The sequence below is a fragment of the Eubalaena glacialis genome, chromosome 6 (genome assembly GCF_028564815.1).
Source record: "Eubalaena glacialis isolate mEubGla1 chromosome 6, mEubGla1.1.hap2.+ XY, whole genome shotgun sequence".
Lineage (NCBI taxonomy): Eukaryota > Metazoa > Chordata > Mammalia > Artiodactyla > Balaenidae > Eubalaena > Eubalaena glacialis.
Genome location: NC_083721.1, coordinates 78,795,975 through 78,821,722, shown reverse-complemented (window position 1 = coordinate 78,821,722; position 25,748 = coordinate 78,795,975). Strand labels below are relative to the sequence as shown.

General features: G+C 35.2%; 1 protein-coding gene across 1 annotated transcript; it reads left to right on the top strand.

The window, feature by feature from the left end:
• Positions 1 to 382: 382 nt before the first annotated feature.
• On the top strand, positions 383 to 24,321 carry CLDN16 (claudin 16). The gene is made up of 5 exons (XM_061194344.1): positions 383 to 976; positions 14,232 to 14,334; positions 17,687 to 17,851; positions 20,795 to 20,986; positions 21,646 to 24,321. Exons 1-5 carry the CDS (start codon positions 806 to 808, stop codon positions 21,777 to 21,779), a joined length of 765 nt encoding a protein of 254 aa, XP_061050327.1. The 5' UTR covers positions 383 to 805; the 3' UTR covers positions 21,780 to 24,321.
• Positions 24,322 to 25,748: the final 1,427 nt, after the last annotated feature.

Genomic DNA, 25,748 nt, shown 5'->3' with positions numbered 1-25,748 from the left:
TAAGTGATTTACAGACACAGTATCGTTTAATTTTCCCAAACATTTCATGATGTCTGTTTGTATTAATATCCCCATTTTACAGAAACCACAGCCCAAGTGCCTTCAGCCTGTAAGCTTCAGAGCAAGGATTTATACCCAGAGCTCTTTGGGTTAAAATGCGTACTCTTTCCCACTGAATGATGTCGAAAGGTTAGGAGCCATGGCTCTACCTGGGGCCCAGGTGCTTGGAAACCCTTTATGGGCTGTTCTGCCCAGCACTTTGGAATGCAAACTCCCTTGAGCAAGCCCTTGTTAGCATAGTTTCACCAGTGGCCTGTCTGTCTAAGGTAGTCAGCGAATATTAAAATAGTCCTAATAATAAAAGCACTCAGTCAACCATATAGCCCCCTTACTGAGGGGCGGAGGAGAATAGCTCACTTTCTCTGGAGGGCCTGAGAAAGATCAGTTTACAGGCGTCAGCATGGGGTGTGACCCTTCTTCCTTCTCTCCATCTTGGCGCTGGCACGTGCCTCTGGTGACCATCATCTCACATTAGCCCACGGTCTGGGCAGAAAACATTACCGGGGCTCCTTTTCTCCCCCACCCAAAACATTCTCAGTCCTTTCACTGACCTGGCTTCTGATTGGAGGCTCGTTGCTTCAGATAATGACCTCCAGGACCCCTCTGTGGGTTACAGCCTGTTTGTATTACTCTTACCGCAGCTTAAGACGCCTGCAGTGGGGAGTAAGGAAAAGGAAAAGACCAGCATTTTCAACATCCCCAGGTACCAGAAGCACAGAAGACTGACAGCATTCCAGCTACCTGCATGGGTCCAGGGCTGACAGCTGCCCATGTGTCCCTTGCAGACAGGCTGTTCGTTAAGATGAGGGATCTTTTTCAGTATGTCGCCTGCTTCTTTGCATTTTTCTCTACTGGGTTCTTGGTTGTGGCCACCTGGACAGACTGTTGGATGGTGAATGCAGATGACTCCCTGGAGGTAAGAAGTCAGCAGCTTCTTTTACTGACCCGAGCCTGTCCAACTTTTCTCTAAGCCCCACTGGCCCATTACATTCACTAGGACTAAGATAGTAATAATAGCCAACATGGTTGGACTTGCTTCTTACTTACTATTTACTGAGTCTTTACATTATTAGCTTATTTAATCCTCACAGCTCATCTATGAGGTAGGTATTGCTGTTATCCCATTTTACAGATGAGGTAACTGAATAAGCCCTTTTTTCATAAAGGTAAATTTACACAAGCGTAATTATATAAGCTTTCCAGAAATTCACCTCTTCCATTGCTGCATATACCAAATTGAATAACATTCCATTAACATCCTTTCTCACAAACAGAAATTTGTTAATCTTGAAGACAACATTAAAAGTAGTATGATAGACTTTCTTAAGGAGTGATCATCTAAATGTTGAGCAAGTGATCAAACTCAAGTCATATAAAACCTACCCAATTACTGTGCAATGGAGAAATGTCATTGTAAGGAGTTTCCAAGTAGGAGAAAACATTCTGTGGGAAACCAAGTTTTTCCAGTGTGTCCCAAAGTACAGGAGACAGATATGGGTTTAAGAAACCCTCTTTTAAAAATGAGTTGCTCTTGGGAACCTACTGTTCATGTACAAGATGAGTGAATGGTTCATATTTGAAAATTTTATTTTTCTCACTGGAGAAGCTCTGAAAGAAGTAATTTTCAAATTTAGAATTATTTTCTGTGGTTATAGGAATCTGAGAGAGGTAAAACTAAGTAAAAATCAATTCTTCAGACTCAGCAACTATTCATTTGTAAGGTTTCAAAAAGTGTAGGTGAGAAAAAGAAAGAATATATCAGGAACTCACTGAGAATATACAGCAACTCACTATGTTCTCCTATGTACATCCTGAATGGAACAATTTACTCTAGCAAATGTTATACCTTTATGAAGTTTAAGAAAGATACCTGAGGGCAAGTTTTTATATTTTTTCTTCTAATTTTATTTATTAAACTCCCAAGTTGGAGTTTCGAATGGAAAGTAATAATCTTTTATTTTTCTGTGTATTATTTTTGTGTTTTATTTTTTTCTTGCTTTTAAATTTCCTCTGACTCTTACATGTTATTTCAAAACCAAGAGAGTTTTAAGTACTTCTTTAGCACTAGAAAATTATTTTTCTGAAAATTGTGATAGAACTGAAATACTATAAAGGATGTCTGCTATATGTTAGTCCAGTGATGCATTATCTGGCCATGCACATACGTGGTGAATGAACAAAACAAACCCAAACTGTCCTTTGAACAGTACTCAGAAAAGTGCCCATAGAAATGTTCTGCTGCCATTAGCTTGCTAGAATATGGGCTGCCAGTAGTAGGTGATGCATACAGAAATATGTTGTACTTGAGCTCACTTAAAATTATGTTTTTAAAAACATGCAAAATCTCATCTAAAAGCATTCTTAAAATATTTTCCAAAACAATTTGAAAATCTTTCTCCTTAAGCTGATGGAACTGCTAACTTCACTTGATAAGAAATGAAAGTTTAGAAAGGGTCAGACCTTGCTGAGGCAGATTGGGAGTTCTGGTATTTAAAGTGCCTTCTTGCTTTCATCTCAGTACATATAACCAATCTGCCATCTGTTCTTTGCAAGAACACTTCTAGGTAAAATGAGTGGAATGAGTAGTCTAGTTTATTCACCTTGAGTAAATCCTTGCTAACCTTGGACTATAGTTAGTAGTTCTTAGCTTCTTTCATATTTCCCATACTTGAGATGTATTGCAATAAATCTTCCCCAAGAAGCCTCCCCATTAAAAGAAGAACCCTTTAGTCATTTGTAGAGATGTGGATGGATCTAGAGACTGTCATAGAAAGTGAAGTAAGTCAGAAAGAGAAAAACAAATATTGTATATTAACGCATATATGTGGAACCTAGAAAAATGGTACAGATGAACCAGTTTGCAGGGCAGAAATAGAGACACAGATGTAGAGAACAAACGTATGGACACCAAGGGGGCAAGGGAGGGTGGTATGAATTGGGAGATTGGGATTGACATATATACACCAATATGTATAAAATAGATAACTAATAAGAACCTGCTGTATAAAAAATAAATAATATTCTAAAATTAAAAATAAAAAGAATAACCCTTTAACAAATGAGGCCCCCTTCTCTCCAACAGTCTCTTTATTTGCCAGTATTTTTAAAGGGACATGGATCTCTCATAACAATTACTCCTTCAGTTGGCAGATAAAGTCATAATATTATCCATAAATGTCAAGGTTCTGATACTCACTGACTCAATTTTACTGTTCTATCTCTTTGCTTCCTTCCTTGTGTATATATCGTCGTTGGTCCATATTAACAGCTCGCTTTAAACAACTACTGGACAAAAATTGACACAATAAAAGGGCTTTTAAAAAAAAGCATACCCATAGAAAATTTAAACAAAAAGGAATATAATGAATTTTTCACTTTGTTAATCTTTGACAGTGATGTAGGCATCAGTGTTGGAAAATGGATTCTGTAGTTCAGTTCAACGTAACAAACCGGAAATGTATGTCATTTCAAAGGTGCTGTGCTAATCCTCCAAGGGGAGTCAAAGCTAAAGCAAGAGCCATTCCTGCCTTTCATGAGCGCACGTTTAGGGAGAAACAAAGATGCACATAAAACTCTAATAAAGGGTGTAGACCAATTCATATTTGAGAAAGAAATGAACAAAGTGCCACTGGAGCAAAGAAGAGAGAATGATTATTTCCTGTCAGGGACGTTGAGACAGGCCTCAGGGAGGAAAAGACATTTGAACAAAGCGTCAAAAAAGATGCCAAGGATTTCAAAAGGTAGAAATGGCAGCAGAGGTCTTCCAAGAGAGAGGACAAATAACAAAACTACAGGCTAAAGGTGAGTAACAGGGAGCAAGAAGCAGACAGAGCTCAGATATCCTTTTGCCTTACTAGAGAATACTCAAAATACTACAAAATAGTATTGGGCCTCATTTATACCTGTCTTGAAGAGGAAAGTTCTTTGCGTTAAGTAAAAACATTAGGAAAAAGAAATAGCACATGGAATTGTGCACAGCCCCAAGTCAGGGACCAGGGGTCCTGAGCTACCATGCTGCCCCTGTCATTCTTGATTCATGTGTGTCTTGGGGAAGACTGATGTGTGAAGAGAACTTGGGTTTTGAAATTATTCCAGCCTGTGTTCGCATCTTAACTGTCTTCTATTGAGCAGTCTCAGCTCGTGTCTTTGGCTCAGTTTCCTCAATTATAAAATGAAGTTGAACTCAGTTGTTTTAAGGTCCTTTTTAGTCCTCCATTCTTTAGCATCAGAACTCCTTGACTATGACTATTTCTAGAGACATGACTATGTCTTCTAGAGAGATGGCCAGCCGCTGGAGGACTGATGGCATCTAGAGCCTCCCTAGAAATTTCCACTAGGAAATCTAGTGTGAACAGTCTTCATTTTTCTGTTAACTTTATATGCTCTTTCTTCCTATTCCCCACTCTACTTCTCTCCTTACTTTTTTTCCCCCTTCCTTTCTTCTTTCCTCCCTGCCTCTTTCCTCTTTCTTCTTCTTCCTCTTCTCCCTTCCTTCTCCCCTTCTCCCTTTCCCTCTCTTTTAAAAAACCTTTTATCCCCTACTTCTCTTTTATTCTTCTTTTTCTCCCCCCACGCTTCTCCTTTTTCTCTTTATCTCTCTCTTTTGTGCTCCCCTTTTTTTCTTTTCTTTCTATAATCTTTCATTCCACAAATGCTCTTTGATACCTACTGTCTACTTGGTATGGTGGTGGGTATAGGTTATGAAGGAGGAAGAAACTTGGATCTTCCTTAGGTTTCTCCCAGCATATTGGGGGAGACAGACAGGTAAACTGATAGACAGTATGATATGACCAGTGCTATGATTACAGATAACTCTGAGTGGCCAGCTCACTCAATCATGTATAATCAGTGAAGGTTACCCAGAAGAAATATCTAAACTAAGCTTGAAGAACAAGTGAAGGGGACAGAAAAAGTAGAGAGTATTGCATGCACAGGACATGATATAGGCAGAGATCTAGGTATGAGAGTGCTGTATGTTTATTACTTTGGACATATTGGAAAAAGTTTTCAACATAGGGAGGAGAATATAGGGACTGGATCATTGAGGGCTTGTGTTCATGTAAAATATAGATCTTATACCATAGACAAAGGTGGTTCACTGTAAGCAAATATATATGGGTGTTTTAGAAAGAGCAATCATTCTGGCTAATGTGGGGAATGATTAGAAAGGGTAAAATGAATTATAGGGAGATCAACTAGGCAGCTTTTCCCATAAAACAGGAGGAAAACATTGATGGTCTGAACTAGTGTGGCAGCAAGCATAAAAAGGGTACAAATGAACTTGTTTACAAAACAGAAGTAGAGTCACAGATGTAGAAAACAAACTTATGGTTACCAGGGGATAAGCAGGGAGGGATAAATTGGGAGACTGGGATTGACATATACACACTACTATGTATAAACTAGACAACTAATAGGAACCTACTGTATAGCACAGGGAACTCTACTCAATACTCTGTAACAACCTATATGGGAAAACAATCTGAAAAGAGTAGATATATGTATATGTATAACCGATTCACTTTGCTGTACATCTGAAACTAATACAACATTGTAAATCAACTATAATTCAATAAAAAATTTTTAAAAAGGCATAAAAAGGCATAATATGGGAAACTAAAGAACTCAAATTGATGGGATTAATAATTGATTGCATGTGGGGAAAGAAGGCTGATGGAGAAGGAGAAGTAAAATTTGAAATCTACTTTACTGTTTCGGGGTAATTGGAGGAAGGTTGGAGCCACTCACCTAGAGCTTAAATGGAGGTAAATTAGTCTCTATACAGAAGTCATTAAGCAGCAATATCCCTGGACCATGCCACTATTTTTTTCTTACTTAGATTGTTGCACAGCACCTTGAGGGGGCCAGGAAGGGAATGCTTTTCAGTGTGGATGTTTACAGGTTGAACTTGATGTTACAGGGACCTGAGATTAAATCCCACCCTGCCAGGCAGTAGCTGTGTGAATTTAGACAGATGTTTAAGTTGTGTAAAACTGCATTTCTTCTTCTATAAAGGGAGAGTAACAATATGCACATGGTAAGTGTCTTGTGAGGGTTAAATGAGCCTGTGTATCTAATTTACCGCAGTACCAGTCAAATACAAATCAGTCAATAAATGTTAGATATATTATCGTCTATTTGCAGTTTATTGTTTTGTTTTTGTTCTGGAGGAGGAGATGACATTTTGTACAATGTTCACTGAAGGGAGAAATATGAGATTTAAATTTTGTTCCTATTTTCTCTATCGATTCTCTTGGACAAATTTTGTTTACTTCTCTGAGCTGTTGTTTTTTCCATTTTTACACTTATGACTGTTCCCTTTTTGTCTAACCAGGGGAATAAGGCAGAGAATAGAGACAAAATAGCATAAGTTATATATTAAATACATTTTAAAAGAAAATAAATTATGAATTAATAACATAAATATGCTAATTACATCATAAAATGTGTAATTCTTCATTATCCACAGTGAAATAGAAAAGTAGCTTCTTCACAAAGTTACTGGTCTCTCAATTAGCAGAAAGAAAAAAATGTTTTCACAAGTTTATTTCATTTTTCAGTTCAACTTTTGTTAATTATTTACTGAGAATTTGTCATGTACCAAGCACTGTTATGATTAAAATTTTATGACCTCAAATGAAAGGTAATCCACATTTGGATTTATTTTATCTTCATTACCAGGTTCTCCCCTGGGATTTCTATTTTCATTAATGATGCTACAATTCTTTCATACATAAATATTGAAATTATTAGAGCTAGCATGTACTCTGATTATCTATGCACTTGCTTTGCTTTCCAACTGATTTTAAACTCCTTTAGCAGACATTTGAGCCTAGAAATATTCTTTAATTCACCTCATGGTCTCCTACAGCTCCTAGCACCCCCTTCCACATAATGGGAACTCAGGATGCATTTGTTAATATGAAGTGAATGGGTACCTATTATGATACTTGACATACTTACTGAAAGAATGAATAAATGAGTGAAATATAATGTGAAGTGATATTTGGAAATCTCAAGTTGAACACTAAATAAGAAGTATCTCTGTAGAAAGACCATCACCTTTTCTTAGGGAAGATCTTTCATCTTGCTGCAGTTTAAATTTTTTCAAGATATGGATTTGGTCCCTCTTTTTAATCAGATAGGAAAAAAGAGCCAATCCCCTGAGATGTATAATAAAGTTGGTGAAGAGTGTATTCCTACCTAGAAAATATAGCTTTTCTTCCTGGTGCTTCAAAGAGGGAAAGAAATGAAGAAAAGGAGAGAGAGAAAAGGAAATTAATATTTTGTAATAATTCACTCAACGTAAATTGTGATCTCTGCCACTGGCCAGTAATCTTTGCAAAGTTGTGATTCCATACTTTCATAAGGAAAACATTCTAAAATGATTAAATGTATGACTTAAATTAAATAATAAATATTAAAATTGAAATATTTATATAGTCCATATATGTAAATTAGGTAATATGACCATGAAGGCCACAAACATTATATTAATACCTACTAGGTTTGCATTATCCCATTCTTGCCATTTATACCTTTAGCCAGTGCTCCACAGCTAAGCAAGAAGAGTTAAACCAAATATATTTTAGCAAATAAACTCATGGTACATAAATGGAGTAAAAAAGAAAGGTGACATCTATTATATTTATTTTAATCTTGCTTTCTCATCCTTATAAATACCTGTCTTGAGTTCTTTTAGGCCCTGGGATAGTAAGAAAAAGAAAAGAAAATGTAAAAATTAAAAGTTCAGAACTCTAGTATGAGAAAATTCAAATGCCTTTTTGTTCAAAGTGAAAATGTTTCATGTTTTAGTAGTAAAACATTATTTACTATAGTATTATTAAAACTTTTGCACCCCAATAAATATATTCAATTAAGTACTGGAAACAAGTAAGTTGCATCTTCAACATTAAAGTACACTAGCACAGGGATGGTAAAGTGGTGTGAAAACTATAAATCTCTATTTTATGCATATGCAAGGTGGTTTTTAAAAGAATATATCTTCATGACTTATCCCATTTTTCTTTTGGCTAATGATTATTCTTCCTATATATATTACATTTACACATAAATCCCAATGCATATGCATTTATAACATAATGCATAGTGACAAAGAAAAATCTTGTTTAATTGTGGTCAACCAAGAAAAAACATTTACTAAGCCTGCTGTGTATAATTACTATATATATTGGGTTGGCCAAACGGTTGGTTCGTTTTTTTCCATAAGATGGCTCTAGTAGCACTTAGTTGTCTTTTAAATTCATTCAAAACAATTTTGTTAGATTGTATGTGACAGCTGTCATATCAGCGTGCATTTAAAAAAGATCAAAATTGGTGAATTTTTGTGTAGCCATTTTAATATTGAAGATGGAAGAAAAAGCAACGTTTTCAGCATATTATGCTCTATTATTTCAAGAAAGGTAAAAATGCAACCTAAACGCAAGAAAAGATTTGTGCAGCATATGGAGAAGGTGCTGTGACTGAAGGTGTCAAAAGTTGTTTGCCAAGTTTCGTGCTGGAGATTTCTCTCTGGACAATGCTCCATGGTTGGGTAGAGCAATTAAAGTTGACAGCAAACAAATCGAGACATTAATTGAGAACAATCAACGTTGTACCACATGGGAGATAGCCGACATACTCAAAATATCCAAATCAAACACTGAAAATCATTTGCACCAGCTTGGTTATGTGAATCGCTTTGATGTTTGGGTTCCACATAAGTTAAGTGAAAAAAACCTTCTTGACCATATTTCCGCATGCGATTCTCTACTTAAAAGTAATGAAAACATTCCGTTTTTAAAACAAATTGTGACGGGAGATGAAAAGTGGATACTGTACGATAATGTGGAATAGAAGAGATGGTGGGGCAAGCGAAATGAACCACCACCAACCTCACCAAAGGCCGGTCTTTATCCAAAGAAGGTGATGTTGTGTATATGGTGGGATTGGAAGGGAGTCCTCTATTATGAGCTCCTTCTGGAAAACCAAATGATTAATTCCAACAAGTACTGCTCCCAATGAGACCAAATGAAAGCAGCACTCGATGAAAAGCATCCGGAATTCGTCAACAGAAAACGCATCATCTTCCATCAGGATAACACAAGACCACATGTTTGTTTGATGACCAGGCAAAAACTGTTACAGCTTGGCTGGGAAGTTCTCATTCATCCACCGTATTCACCAGACATTGCACCTTTGGATTTCCATTTATTTTGGCCTTTACAAAATTCTCTTAATGAAAAAAATTTCAATTCCCTGGAAGATTGTAAAAGGCACTTGGGACAGTTCTTTGCTCAGAAAGATAAAAAGTTTGGGGAAGATCGAATTATGAAGTTGCCTGAAAAATGAGAGAAAGTAGTGGAACAAAACGGTGAATATATCGTTCAATAAAGTTCTTGGTGAAAATGAAAAATGTGGTTTTTATTTTTACTTAAAAACCGAAGACACTTTTCGGCCAACCCAATAGATATATACATAAATTTCTCCTATGTAACAGGAGGAGAAAATGCCAATTAATTAAAGTATTTTTAAGTTTCTCTCTTCTCAAAAGATATATAAAATATATGGAGGCATGACAGGCACACTCAAAACTGCAGAAGATAAGACAATGCAGGCAAAATTGTGTGCTGCTACTTGTAAATATTTTCAGAGGGATAAGAAAAGGGAAATTGGCAAAGGCTAGGATAGAGAAACCTTAATTGGAAACTGCTAAAGAGGTTAGAATAAGAAATCCCAGGATTAAGGAATTAATTTATGCCATTATAAACTCAACTAGGAAGAGGGACCATCAGTCCCTCTTCCTGAAAGTTTCCTGAAACTATTTTTCTATGTGGTATCCTGCTTGCTAATCCTTAGTATTGTGGTAAACACTTTCCAGAGCCAGTTGAGTAGATAGAGTCCAGGCTGACACCAAATCAGCATAAACTCTCTGGTCTCAATAATATTTCTTTAACTCCTGGATTTAGACGTTCTAGTCTGTTCAGTCAAGTCAAAAGGACATATTAAGCCTCAATTGTGTGTACAGTATATCAGTAACCATTTTCTATGCCAAATGAGAGTTAATGTGTATGAATTAGAAAAACTGACAAATATTTTCCCTCAGTAAACATCTGTTGAGCATCTATTATATACTGAGAAGGAGGGTTTGTAAGCTCCTTGAAGCAAGGTGCCATGCCTATCTTGGTCATTGCTATATCCCCAGCACTTAGCCGGTTGACTGACACATGACAGACATTCAGTGAACATAGTTTGAAAGGCAGACTTGGGAGACAGATGCTCATAAATGCACATAAAAAGATAATGCAATATTATAAATGCTATAAAAATATGGACTAGTTACTGTGGGATCCAAGAAGAGATTAACTCCAGCTGGAGAGACTGGGAGAATCTCATGGAAGAAGGGATATCTTTGAGGTGAGATTTAAATGACAGGTAGAAATTTGAAGATCCACTCAGCTCCTGCTAATTGCTGCTATGTGCAGCCAGGGAGTCCAGGTGGCCAGACTGACCAAGTTTCCAAGGGAAGCCAGAAATCTGTACTCTTCTGTAAAATCTCTGTGTTTCACTGTTGGCAGGTAATTAATATTAAGAAATTTAGGTTGGCCTCATGTTTGTGACTTGCACTTTTATTGCCACACCTTGGATAAACTGACTTCTTCCCAATTCAGGACCAACAGATATTTATTGAAATGATATAAAAATTCCCTGAGTATTATTTTATATGTTATTTCTTAATATATGAATCACATGATAAGAGCACAAAGCTTAAATTTGTAATCGTCTATTTTGAATAACGCTGTGAGATAAAATTATTAGTTAACATTGTTTTTACCCGTTAAGTAAGGTTAACCGTAATATTTTAAGCATGAGTCTGCTTTGTAAAAACCTTGTCTTAAAACTTTAAGAATGTAGATTTGCTTGTTTTAGAGAGTTCTTAATAAGCCATTGTACAACAGGAGGATAAGTGAAGATTCTAAATTATAGGCAAGGAGGGCTTTCCTAAATGTGATAAATAACGAACAGTCTTTTAACCTTGTATTTTGTGCACAAAGGCACCTTTAAGGGTGTCTCCAGTAAGTGCTATATTAACACAGAAGTTTAGTTAATTACAGCCACTATTCTCACGTACCTTAACTGAGTGTGAATACCAAGCAATCTAATATTGTGCCCCTAAGCATTAATACCTAATGAAATTGGATTCCTTGTTTCCTTTAATGAGCTCATTGCTTTTCTAAATATGGTCATTGCAGGTAAATGATCAATAGCCTTGAAAATGACACCACTACTGGTTTATTTTGGCAAGAAAAAAATACTCTTTTTAGTCTAAATATCCTCACATATATAGCTCAGCTATATTTATTATTTTCTAAATAACCTCACATATAATGAGGATGACTATAGTAGGTTTTATTTGTTTGTCTTAGTGGCTGAGTTAGACAGCAGGAAATTGGAGACAGTCACTCTCTGATTATAGAATAGTGACTTCAGGTCCATATAACCTAGCTCAAATTGGAATGAACTGGATCCAGTGTGTTCCTGTTAATTGAGAGACTGAAGGGTAATAGGCTATGAGAAGGCTTGTCTTCTGTTGTGGTATAATAGTTCAGTACAAATCGTCTCTACTATCCATTTCCTAGGGCTTCCATAACACTTTGCCACAATTTGGTGGCTTAACACAAGAGACATTTTTCTCTTACAGTTCTGAAGGCCAGAATTTTGAAATCAAAGTTTTGGCAGGGCTACACCGCCTCTGAAGGCTCTAGAGGAGAATGCATTCTTCGCCTCTTCCAGCTTCTGGTGACATAGGCATTCCTTGACGTGGGCCCACGTCACTCCAGTGTCTGTGTCTGTGGGCACATTGCTTCCTTCTCTTCTGTCTGTTTCTCCTCTGTGTGTCTCTTCTTATAAGGACACTTGTCATTAGATTTAGAGCCCACCCTGGTAATCCAAGAGGATCTCCTTATCTCAAAACCCTTAATTTAACTATGTATGCAAAGTCCCTTTTTCCAAATAAGGTCACATTCACAGGTTCTGGGGATTAGAACATGGATACATCTTTTGGGGGGCTGCCATTCTACCCATTACATCTACCTTTCTCCACTTTCATACGGTTAGTTAGTAATGCTGAACTTAGTCACTACTCAGGTTACTATGCTGTTTAAGTACTTTACTAGTATTATCATTTATTGAGCAAATCATTTATGTTGTGTGTGTTTGTAATTTTTAATTCTTATAGTCACCCTAGCATTAGCTCCTTTATAAAGATAAGGAGATTGAGGCTCAAAAAAGGTAAGGCCTTGCCAAGGATGCAACACAGCTAATAAGAGTGTCAATTTAAAGTCTATGTTTTTTCAGTTATAGCTTAAATTTCATGTGCGTTTAAGTTTAGATATTCACATCCTTCTTTAGAAATTGATATATTAGGTTTCACAAGATGGCTTTTCTTTATTAATATTTTGGTCTCTGTGGTGCCTCAGGTCAGATAATATTCCAACATTCTAAAACATCACTACTAGATTTAATCTTAGGAAGAGAAAGCCAAAGTGGGGTTTCATAGAATAATGGCCATCGGATGAGATTAAAGTTAGGGCTTACTACTTCATCCAAAACTATCTTCCAGTTTCCAATTCTGGAGTACTTTCACCTGAAGTAAAATTGGAATTAAAAAAAATAGGTTTTAAGTATACTGCAATGCTTAAGAGCGTACACACAGACTGCTGTGTTTGAATCCTATCTCCTCCATTTAACTACACTTTCTGGGGTTATCACTTAACTTTCCTGTGCCTCATTTTCCTTATTTGTAAAATGGACAGTAATAATGATAGATCACAGGATCCTTTAATTAATAAGTGAGGTGATAATACACTTAAACAGTAACTGCTTCAGAGTATAGATTCGATATAGAGTTATTAATTATTACCAATTATAAGCATTTTACATACAAAGCGAAAATAGAAGTCCAACATTCAAAATTGTGATGGAGTAGCCAGCAGTAGAGTTTTATTTGGTGCACAACACAACTTCAAAGCAGAACATGGGTCAAAGAGTTTCATAGTGCAAATATTCTCTGATATCATGTTCTTTTGCAAATCAAAATGTTTCATGTTCCTTCCTTCCTTCTCTGCACCAGTTATAATCTCCCTGCCTTTGCATTTCTCTTCCCACTCTGCTCTGTTATTTATTCTTACTTCAAGGAAAACTTTAAGCTTTCATTTTCCAAGATAATTTGTGGTTAAATCTTACGAAACTATTCCCAGATTGCCAATGTAATGTGAATCTGTAATCAAATCAGAATAAACAGTCATATTAGTTCTGTTCCATAAGTATGAGCTCTGTCAAGAATACTTGAAAACATTTTCTGTTGGCATGTTTCCAATTCTAGAAAATCTATTTTGACTTACAGCTTATAGGTAAAGTATGAGAAGGCTCAGGACACTTATACCTTTTAGCTCTAAGTGGATACTTAGAATCATCTGTACAGCATTTCTAAGTGATTTACGACTGCAAGGTTGTATGAAATTAATGTTCAGTTTGTTTACATCCATCTCATAGCTTAAACATTGGTAGTCCGTCAGTGGAGCAAGGAAGAAGTAGTATGGTCTTTATATTTCATTTATGGTCGTCTTTATGTATAACTTTCTTTGACCATTATTTTAAATTTATGAACCTCATATATAATAACATGTTTCTTCATGGGACTCATTGTTCATGATGAAGAAAAATTAATGTACATTCCTAATAGACTCAAGATGTCAACGGTTATCACCTATTGTTATATTGATTTTTTTTTTTTTTTGGATAAGTAAATGTCAGCATATGGTAGTGAAATGAATTGTCGCCCTATTAAACTGACTTGATGATAGAACCAGCCATAGGCATTTGCATATGTTTAATTCTGATTTTATCCATCTTAGGCATGACTTCTTCCTGCCCCCCACCCCCAAATCAGGAAGTGATTTTACTTCCTGGTGGTGAAAGCCTTGAATTGTTAGTGCTTAAGGGAAAATACTCTAAAATGCATTGTGTTTGTTGTAAATGAAATTCTGATCATGCTTGTAACCACTGTACTTGGCTATCAAACTCACAACAGCCAAGTTCTTCCTTTGATCAAGGTGAATTGAAGTGTGTCTGCCTGAATTGTTTCACATGGTGTCTTCTCCAACATCTAGGTGAGCACAAAATGCCGAGGCCTCTGGTGGGAGTGTGTCACAAATGCTTTTGATGGGATTCGCACCTGTGATGAGTACGATTCTATATTTGCTGAACACTCCTGTACGTATGCCTTAGACATCACCTTTGTCAGGGAGGGAAGATCAAAGGAAATTGAACTCAGGTTTCCATTATGTGTTTTTGTTTTTTTACTATTCTATATTAAGGTTCTGTCCAGTTTTAAGTGTTTCAATTAGAAATTTTGTTTATTTCTAAAATGTGAATTGAAACATTTTTAGCATATTTTATCTTTTCCCATTTATAAATTCCTTTAGGGTAAAAATATTATCTTATTCAGTTCTGCTCTCCCACAAAGGGTCTGGTATAGTGTCTTATACACAGCAGGCTTATAGTAAACAATTTTTAAATTGAAATGAAATCTTCAGGGTGCAGTGATTTTATGATTAGAATTGACCGGTTAGATGAAAAGCATTTTGGAGATGTCTTTTAGCTATGACTTAGGTCAGATAGAAAGTTTACAGTATTTCAATGGATGACTTGTTAAGAAAGAGAGACAGTGGCTATAGAGAGGCAGAGACAGAGACAGAAAAACAGATAGGGAGACAGATAGGCAAAGAGAGACCAGACTGTGGGATCAGGGAATGAAAAACATTAAAATATGTGACACATTCTTAGCAGAAATAATAAAGCCATCTCTTTCACCTTCCCTACCTTTAGCTTTAAATTATAATTAGGTGTTAACAAGGCCCATGTTTCTATGAATAAAAGATATCATAGATTGAAAAACCTTATTACTGATTCTCTCAACTCTTCTCCATACCATTTATTTATTTATTTGTGTGTGTGTTTGTTTATTTATTTACTTATTAGAACACCCAATCATGCCAAGAAATACTGGTGCTGTTATTAAAGCAAATTGGTTTTAGTCTCTTTCAAATCAAATGATGGGTGGTGGTACAATATCACAACTTCTTTTCTCAAGATAAATGAAAAGTAAACCCTTAGAATGTGACTTTTCCCCTGAACAGCTATTTCGGTCCAGGGAAAAGCACTTAAAAGGAGCTGTGCTCTACAAATATCTTTCTCTGCCATTTAGGATTTGAGTGCCTGAAACATTTTTTAATTCATAAAGCTTTTATTTCATTTTTTAGAAAAAGGCCTTTTATATTTTCCTCTTTTTTCCCTTCTTGCACTAACCTAGTTCTATCTACAAAGAGGCACGAATTGGTCAATAGGAATGGGCATTCATGTTCATGTGGACCTTAGACTATTCCAGAAATGCAGTGCTATGGTTAGAGTTGAGAAGAAAATAGAAAGATGAAATATTTCAAACTTTTAAATATTTGTTATGTACATTTATGTAAGAAGAAAATAAAATTATTCATAAGCCTACTACACAGAGAAAAATCACTGTTTATATTTTAAAATGGTCCTTTATCTTTTGCCTATACTATCTCACATTTGTCTTTTGATATATTTTTACCTATTACTTTCAAATAATATACTAAAAATCCATTAATTTTCTTTAAAAAATTCTATCGTATGCTTAAAGACAAGAGAGATGAAAATGTGTTCTAAGAAAATAATACAACTGTACCCTCTAAGTTAGGATGTTACCTGTAAGAGAGTAGGATTTTATTTTTAGTCTTTGGTATCTTTTATACAATCACAATTAGATCACCTTTCTCATTACCTTGTATACTTAGAGTATTTAGACCCAGATGCCTTTTTTAGGGTTCCTGTTGATACTGTTAATTTTAACCCTTCTCCACCCCCCACATCAGGGTATTTAATGTTATTCTGGCAGCCAAATCTCAGATAATCTCCAAAAGGAAATTCCTGGCTGGCCAGCATTAGCAATCTCTTGCAGAGCTGCCCTCTTGGAACTGGGCTCGCCATGTGGCCCCTGGATGACACCACAGGCATGAGTCCTGTAGTTCCACAGAGCATCTGAGACACACTTTGTATGGGAGCAAGGGTCAGAGAGGGGAAGACCAGGGCCCACAATGATTTCAGGGCACCCCATCCAGATAGCAACCCTGGCCCTGTTGATCCCAGGTTCCAGAAGAGGACTTAGAAAATTTCAAGGGAGGCACTCCAAAATGTGGGACCACTTGGTTTGGGGTGCTGAATAGGAAGCCCATTTATATATAACATTTGAAGATCAAGGACATCTGCTAAAATATAAAAACTGATATCACCTAATGAGTTACATATTTTTCTCTTTCCTTAATTTTGAAAAAAAAAAAAAGAACCTTAGATTTGGCCTAAATTTGAAATTTGAGCCTAAATTTTAAAAAATAATGTCACATTTTGAGATCTTAAATATTCACCTATTAATAAGGTAGAAACTGATTTTATGCATTGATTTCCTCTCTTAGATGGATTATAAAAATATTTTATATTTGAAATGAGGAAAATTGGCCACATTTTTACAAGCCATCTGTAACTAAATAGCCCCTAAAGTTGTCTCATCATTGGGGAAAAATTATTTCAATACAAGTAAACTCCAGATCACTATGAAAATAAAACATAATTATGATACCATCAAAGGAATAAATTTTATTACTCCTCTCCAGTAGCCAGCTAAAGTAACAATAGTTCTGACTTCAGATAATTAACCCTCCGTTTGTGACAACATTATTCTAGTTTTAATTTAGTGTCACTGGGACTCACAGGTGAGGAGGCTTTTACAGTTGATGATGCTCCCATTGCAGGTGACTGCTACTATTCTACCTCTATTTACCTGATCTTCTCTTTCCTGGACTTTCTACCACATATTCTCATTGGCAATAGCTTTAAAATATGCTTCGTTGACAATGCAAGGTTGAAGGGTTAATGCAGAGTGTTGGCCGAGAAGGGTCACAACCTGAAGGAATAAAAGAAAATAAATAGTCTTCTGTTTAATAACGGAAACTCCTTCTCCTTCTAAAGATCTGCTGATGGCTCCTACCTGAACTGGCATGAGATGTCTTGAAGTATTTTATTCTGCTCCCCTATTTTAACCAATTTGTTACATTGTTTTCAATAACACTTCAAACAAATGTAGTGATTATTTATTTATTGAATATTTATTGGTTGTCTTCAGAAGAAGAGATACTCTACTTTCAATTCAGCATTAAGCTAATACTTGTGAATGAGACTCATTCCAAAACAGGAGGCAAAAAGGAAATAGTTATTTAGTCCCCACCATATGGCAGGCATTTTACTAGATGGCCAACAAGACTATAATAAGCAGTCCTTAACCAAATAATACTGTTGATAGTCTCATACTATTTTTGCATTTTATGAAAAATTAAGGGTATTTATTTTCAAGTTCATGCATATTTAAAGTCTGATTTTATTCAGTGGGCATGTGTTAATGTACGTGGTTGTCTGTTATTTGGTGTACCTCTGTGTATTAACATGTCTCCTTCCTCTGATTATGCTGAAACCACATGCTCTGATCTTCTAGTGAAGCTGGTGGTAACTCGGGCACTGATGATTACTGCAGATATTTTAGCTGGATTTGGATTTATTACCCTGCTCCTTGGTCTTGACTGTGTGAAATTGCTCCCTGATGAGCCATACATCAAAGTCCGCATCTGCTTTGTTGCTGGAACCACATTACTTATAGCAGGTATTGGTCTGGACTAGTGATGGGGATAAAGATACTCAACTAAGGTCTTGGGATGAAGAAGGGTGCTGTTCTGAAGTAGTTCATTTTAGGATAATATTTGACTTGTTTTTCTAGATTGAAGGAATAAGGAGCACATCCACCAACCCTGCTTTCCTTAGTTTTGGAATCAGATAATTAATCTTTTGTTAATATCCCTGGTCAAGGTTTATTGATGTCCTTGAACTATTTTTTAACTATTTAAAAAGTTATATAAAGCTTTAAATTAAAAAAAAAATTTGTGATTATTCCTGAAGTTAAATCCTAAAATAAACCTCCAGCCGCCACCTTCTTGCCTGTACACACCCTTACCAGTTCTTCGTGGCAATGAACTAAATTGTACCAAGTCCTGTGTTAGACTTTTCTCATGTGCCAACTCACATGATCATATCTGTAACAATAAACAGATTATGCTATTATCTCTACTTAAGAAGCTGGTGGATAAATGGGGTTCTGAAGACACAAATCAAGCATGAGTAATAAACAATAAATCAAGAATCACTTTATATGGTGTTTATTAGTGAAACAGCAAAATTGATATTTTACTGAGGTCTGTCATCAAATTCAATTTAGTCTTCCTTTATCACCATGTCTTTTTTGGATCATAATACAAGTTGGGAGGAAGTACACTGTGAAAGAAATCAAAGTGTAGGAAGATTGAAAACCAATGTGTCCACCCTCCAGAGAGAAAACCATCTTCTTTTATGGTAGCAGCAAAAAGTTAGCAAATGCTTGTATATATATATATATATATATATATATATATATATATATACACACACACACATATATAAAATGTGTGACCTTAGGCCAGTTAATCTGTCTCCTTTTCTTGGTCTGCAAATTAGGGTGAAGCCTCAGCAATAATATCTACTCCTAATTGTTGTTGTAAAGATCCCACTGTGGGCAGAGTAAGCCCATAGCTGAAAGTCTCACCCATCACATAGTCAAGAGTGGGGCCTCCCTGATATTTTCACACAAGGCCCTAAGGATCCTTAGGTTGTACTAAAAAGTCACAAGAATTTAGTACTTTTTTTTCCTTTTAAAGATATTCATTCCCATATCCAGCCTAGTGATAACATAAAGCTTTTGTATGTAACAACGTGTTCATGTAACAAATTTAAACATCATTTAATGTTTTGCAATTTTATTCTAGAATGCTTTTTGAGACATCACTAATCTACTCCATTTTTTGTAAAATAGCAAAACGAATTAAATTTAAAGAAAAATAAGTCACTGAAGAAAATCCCTGCAGGAACGGCTAAAGAGATACTAAATTAAATTGCCAGAGATGGCCAAAGCCTTGGAATGATCATTTGAAATTAGTATACCATGTATATATTTATATATATACACACACACATATATATATACACACACATAGATATATACACGTAACTAAAAGTGGGGTCTTGTTGCTTGCCGCTCAAAAGCCAATAAAGAGGTAAAGATGGTGGAAAGGAAAGTTTGCTTTATTTTGTATGCAGGCAACCAGTGGGGAGGGCAGACACCTGTCCAAAGGCTGACCGGCCCCCCCGCCCCGCCCCGACAATCGCGGGGCAATAGCTTTTATAGGTGGAGGGAAGGGGCTACATGTAGAAACAGTACAGTCAGCTCTGACAGCCATCTTGAAATCGGTCATCGGTGGTCTGACCAGCATCATCTTGATTGTTTTAAGTACAGTTAATCTTCAGTTCCATGGTCAGTTTGTTCCCATTTCTTTGAGGCCAGTTCTCGGAATTGTGGCAGCTTATGTCATGGCTACAGTCTGCTCATCATGTAGTTAACGTCTTCCACCTGGTAGGGGTTTCAGTATCTACAAAACAGCTCAAAGGATATGGCTCAGAGTACTATCCATAGCCCTTGAGAAGGAACTAAAGGTCCTTGACTTTGCTTACTGACTAAACTATCATTGTTTTGTCCTGTCTGACTGCTTTTCTTTTCTTCTGCATTTTCTCACATCTCTGATTAAACTTATTCTTTGGCTAAAGTTTTTCCACAGACAAAAGGCAGACTGAGGACATGGGGGAGAAAGGACCATAGGGTCCTGCTCCGTTTCACACACACACATATATATGTGTGTATATATATATGTGTGTATATATATGTATGTGTGTGTGTATATATATATGTGTGTGTGTGTATATATATATATATGCATATGTATATATATGCACAGATATATATGTATATGTATATATACCGTGATCTGTTTTTAAGTTTCAAAAAAAGAGTTTTCATCCTAAACCTATGGGTTACAGTATTATGGAAAAGGTGTGGTAATTTACATCCTGTATTTTAATGGTTACTATGTGTTCATGATCTGGTCCTTCTTAAACTTCTTGCATGAAACAATTGGGAAAATAATGCAATTAAATTGTGACTTCAATAGATATCACAGACAGACTTATTAGAGAAAAAATGTGAGAGTTTCTTGGGGGTTACAGATTTCAGAAACACCATTTTCATATAGCCTTTTGTCTCACGACTCCCCACCCTTTTTTCTTACCTCTGAGCCCCGACATGAAATTTATACCTTTAGAGCAAGAGGACTCTAGTGGCATCGTTTCAAGACAATCAATTTTCAGAAAGACTAATCTGTGAGGATTAAATTTTATTTAAAATGAACAAAATTTCTTAGTCTATCCTAATATGGTGTGGGAGTGTTAGATAAATTTTCAATTTCTGCTTTAGTTATTTGTTTTTAACCTCAAAGTACTAAAATGAAGGACTTTAAAAACATAGTTTCCATATGGGTGCTGATTATGTAGCTGACATAACTTCAGTCATGGGTCTGGGGAGCCATAGAATACTCTTAAATACAATACAATAGAATACTCTTAAATCTCCTTGGATTTAAATTTTTAAAAGGCCTGCATTATTTTTAGCAATTTTCATCTCTTTCAGGTGCCCCGGGAATCATTGGCTCTGTGTGGTATGCTGTTGATGTTTATGTGGAACGTTCTTCTCTGGTTTTGCACAATATATTTATTGGCATCCAATATAAATTTGGTTGGTCCTGCTGGCTTGGAATGGCTGGGTCTCTGGGTTGCTTCTTGGCTGGTGCTGTCCTCACATGCTGCTTATACATCTTCAAAGGTAAGAACAAAATAAAATAGCACACTTCCTTGCCTCCAGTATCATTCCTCCCAACCCAATGGAAACACATCTCACCAGCTCAAAGTAATGTTGATAACTTGATCCCTACCTATTACCATTAGAAATTTCAGTTGTTCAAGGACAACTGATTTGCAATACTAGAACCTTACTATCCTGTTAGTGGTATATTTGTTGAAAAGAAAAAAAAATATACTACAGCTACAACTGTATCTAACATTCAAATATATAATGGTTATTTTGATGTGTCATAATGTTATATATCTCACTTCACCCAATCAACTAAATTTATATCTAGAGTTAAACAGAGAAGTAGACAGAGAGCCAAGTCAAATGCATACTTGTTGTTAAAGAGTGTAATGTGTTACTATTGGGTTTCTCAAAATGTCACTGAAAAAAAATAAGGAAATCCCTCTTCCCATAAGAAAGAAAAGAAAAGGAAATTACTTGACTGAATTTTAAATCTAAAAATAACTTCAAGTTGAAAATCTTAGAGTTTCTTCTAGGTTCTTAGATGATTCCTTCTTATAATATTTATATTATTGCCTCTTTTGGGTAAGAGTATATAAAATTACATTTTCCCCCAAAGTTTACTGAGCCATAATTATTTTTATATCGCTATGTTTATTTCTTCCAAACAGATGTTGGACCTGAGAGGAACTATCCTTATTCCAGGAAGAAAGCCTATTCAACTACAGCTGTTTCCATGGCCCCGTCATACGCAGCCCCTCGGACACAGACTGCCAAAATGTATGCTGTAGACACTAGGGTGTGAAGTGACACATATCAGTCTGTGTGTATATGTTGTTTAACTAACCAATCAATATGTTCAAGTTAATAAAATAGCTGGCCAATCCAGGGACAGTTATCTAGACTTCCTGTTCAACTAAATTAATTGCTTAGCTTAATCAGAAAGTTTGATTCTCCTATCACTTCTCCTTCTCAATTATTCTTATATTCTTCCACATTCTTTTACCCTCTCTCTCTCACATATATACACACGTACACTTTCCCTGTATTTTAAGATAAGGTTGCTGGGATATAAAACTGTTTGTTGTGATATTGCTGCTAGAGATAGTGACATGTTGATATCAAAATTAAATGACACTTTAAGAATAGAAAACAACTTTCAAAAGAGGTCAGAGATTCTGATCTTTGAAAGGATTGACAAGCTCTTAGCTCTTTCCCCCTGGCTTTTGGCTCACTTTTTGTATTCTCAACTGAGTGAGTTATTTGATAACTTTGAAGAAGATGATTCTTCCAAATTCAAACCAGTATATCAAAACTTACCATTGCTCTGATACTGTTAAAATAGAAAAAGAAAATAACAGCTTCATGTACCAGCCACTGGTGGGAGTTAAAGATAAAAAGGTCCCCCTCCAAACTCTAAATGTCAAAAGCAAATGCTAAATTAATACCAGAGTCAGTGCTGACCTTCTTCCTCATTAACCACATTAAAGATCTGTGTATTTTTTTAATCACTACTCCAAGTTTGCCTATATATTTTCAAATATTAAACTACAGCAGTTAATAGCTAAACCAGGGAGTTCACTTAGTATTGATTGAACATCCAAATGTATCTCAAGAATGTACCATATTAGAATTCACCAATTCAGGTGTCCTCTCACCACTGGATCCTCAGCACCCAGCAAAATAGCTGACATATGATAAAATGTAAAAAAATATTTGTTGCTTGAAAGCAATAAAGGCGCAACAATTCTCTACTGAAAAAAATCAATTTTCCTCACAAAATATGTGCTTTTTTGAAAAAATAGAATTATATACACACTGAAAGAAATCAATGAATAATTACTAATGGGATTTTGTTCGTATCCATAATATAACCATATTTCAATTTTTTTAATTGTAGAGTTTTTTTTTAAAGTTATAAAATTTAACCTCAGGTTTTCTGGTTCCTTGAAACTCACATGAATAGCATTAATAGCCATACAGTACCTTAACAGACTATCAACTGAACTAAAAATTAGTTCTTTGGAAAATGGAAATTTAGCTGTGAACGTCTGAAGCTCCCAAAAGAAGTGTTTCCAATTTAAAAAGCTAAAAATAATGTGAAAACGAGATGATGGAAACTGGTACATACATTGCTGAGAATGATGTTCGTGACTTCATACGACATCTCTTTACTAGTATCTCAGGAGAATTTATAATCTAATCTTAGAATTAAGAGCAATTGATTCACTTTTATTTCATGGATGTTATTAACTGTAACTGACATTTAACAAAAGTAATTGTAGATTATGTTTACTAGTTATATGGGTATTATTCTAAGCATTTTAAAGCTTATTTTGTGTTGTTCTTTCTTCTCAACCTGAGCTTTTAAATTTTTTATTCCCATATTTATTTTATGATATATTGTCTGTCATGTTTTATATATTCTAATAAGTCTCTTGAAATACTTCTGGGGAAAGACAAGGTAAAATTAATTAAATAATTAATTAGATTTTAGAGATACAAATTTTTCCCTCCTTAAAGGTTTCATTTCTATGAGGAAATATTTCAGAGGATTATGGTGATAATCGAAATCTATTAATGTTTTGAATATTTTTCTCAATAAAAACATTTTGCATATCCTGGGAAGAATATTAGTATTTTTTTAAAAAAATCCCCTTGGGAATTTTCATTCCTAATCCACTGTAATCTAATGAAGCATTCCAAAATAAAGCATAACAAAGAATATACTTTGTATAGCAACTACAAAATATATTTGTTGTATAGTGAACAGCAAAATAAATATCAAATTGTGAAGAAGCAATAATTGATATAGTGGTAGCTCAACATGCTCAGAAAGAAAAAAATAACATAAGCCCAAAGTATACTCATATCTGTTTATTAGGTTGAATCGTTAAAATAGCCCACAAAATTCTGAGTACTATAATTTAGTCATGTCCTGTTAATTGCAATAGGAAAAAATAAAAATGTATAAAATGGAACAATCTTATTTACCTATCCCTTTACTAATCATGACTTTCTAATATCACATTTTTAACTGAAATTAGCCTTTTGTTATTATAAAAGTTATATATGTGCATTGTAGAAAGTTGGAAAACAAAAACAACCAAAAATGTATCTTGTTTAAATATCATGGGACCATATTCTCTCCACCTACATCACTACTCCTAAAACCCTATTGAACATCTGCACATTCTTCCACATATTCTGTTTATACACATACACACAAAGACTATATATTCTTCTTTAAAAGATCATTCCATATCTGTGGCTTTGTAACCTAATTTTCCCCCATTAATTATCATTGTCTTTTCATAGCAATAAATGTTCATCTTATTGATAACCAATCCATGTTTAAATTTACCCAAGTTTCTCAAAATGCACCATATTACTGGTTTGTTTAAACCAGCATTCGCATTTCCTCTGATTATTATGCCCCTTAAGTCTCTTTTAGTCAAGCTACATTTTTTTCATCATCCCTGATTTATTAAAAAAAAAAAACAACAAAAAAAAACTGAACCAGTTTTCCTACAGTTTATTCCACCTTCTGGATTTGTCTGGTGATGTCACTTAGCTTGTTTCTCTATACCTTGTATTTTCAGTAAATTGCAATTTACATCAAAAGGCTTTGATGGAATCAAGTTAAATAGTTTCTAAAATAAACCGTAGGTGATGTGAAGCATATCTGGAGACCTAATATCTTGTTGATTTAGCCTTAATTATGATAAAGTTGTTCACTGGATTAGGGTGATGCTAATCTGATCCCTCCATTCTTCAGTTGTACATACTTCTCCTTTAGTGACAAAAACAAGTGATTATTGTGGTGTTATTTTGGAAACCATAGGAATATCCTATTCTCCATCAACCATAATAATAATTTTAAAATAATACTTTTAACAATTGATAATCTTTATTGGAGTCAGTACACTTGTTACAGTTTGTAGAAAGATGGTTTTCTAATTCTATTTTATCTTCATCTGTAGTAAAAACTCTTCTGTAAAATAAGCCTTTGTCTCTTCATTTGAGTCTATTTAGTTACCCTGAAAAGGCAGGATAAATGCTTAAAATTCTTCCCCTTCATTTATCAATTCACAATACAAAATAAGGAGCTGGCTTATTAGTGAGATAATATGTAATTTATCAGCCAAACAGGGACAATTTGAGAGTAAAAGTGGGGCCCATTAATAATTAAATCCTGGGAAAGTAAGGAGGTACTGTCTTTCTTTTAGCTCAAAGAGTGATGCATATTATTTTTCAATATTTCTTTATATTTGAGTGTCATTATGAACCTACAGATTACCATTGATTCAATGTGCTTTAATCCATAATAACTATTATTATTATGCTACTTAAATTGTTCATCTTTGGTCTGCATGGGCTTTTTTAAACCGGCTCCTGTGTTTTCTTGATACAGTACTTAAAAAAAATTTTTCTTCGGTAATCGTAATGTTGAGGTACATCCAGAAGAGTACATGTTTACAGCTGGATGAATTTTCACAGAGTGAATATACCTGCATAATCTGCATTCAGGTCAATAAATAGATTATCCTTTCCCAGAAGCTCCCTTTGCCCCACCTTCTTGTCCTTACCCTCACCGTTCTGTGGGTAACCACTATCCTGACTTCCAAAACCATAGATTAGTTTTGTCTGTTTTCGAACTACTTACTGTATATTTAATTCTTCGAATCTAACTTCTTACCCAACATTATGTCCTAAGATTCAAAATTCATCTACATGGTTTCATGTAGTTTAGTTCACTTATTTTCATTGCAGT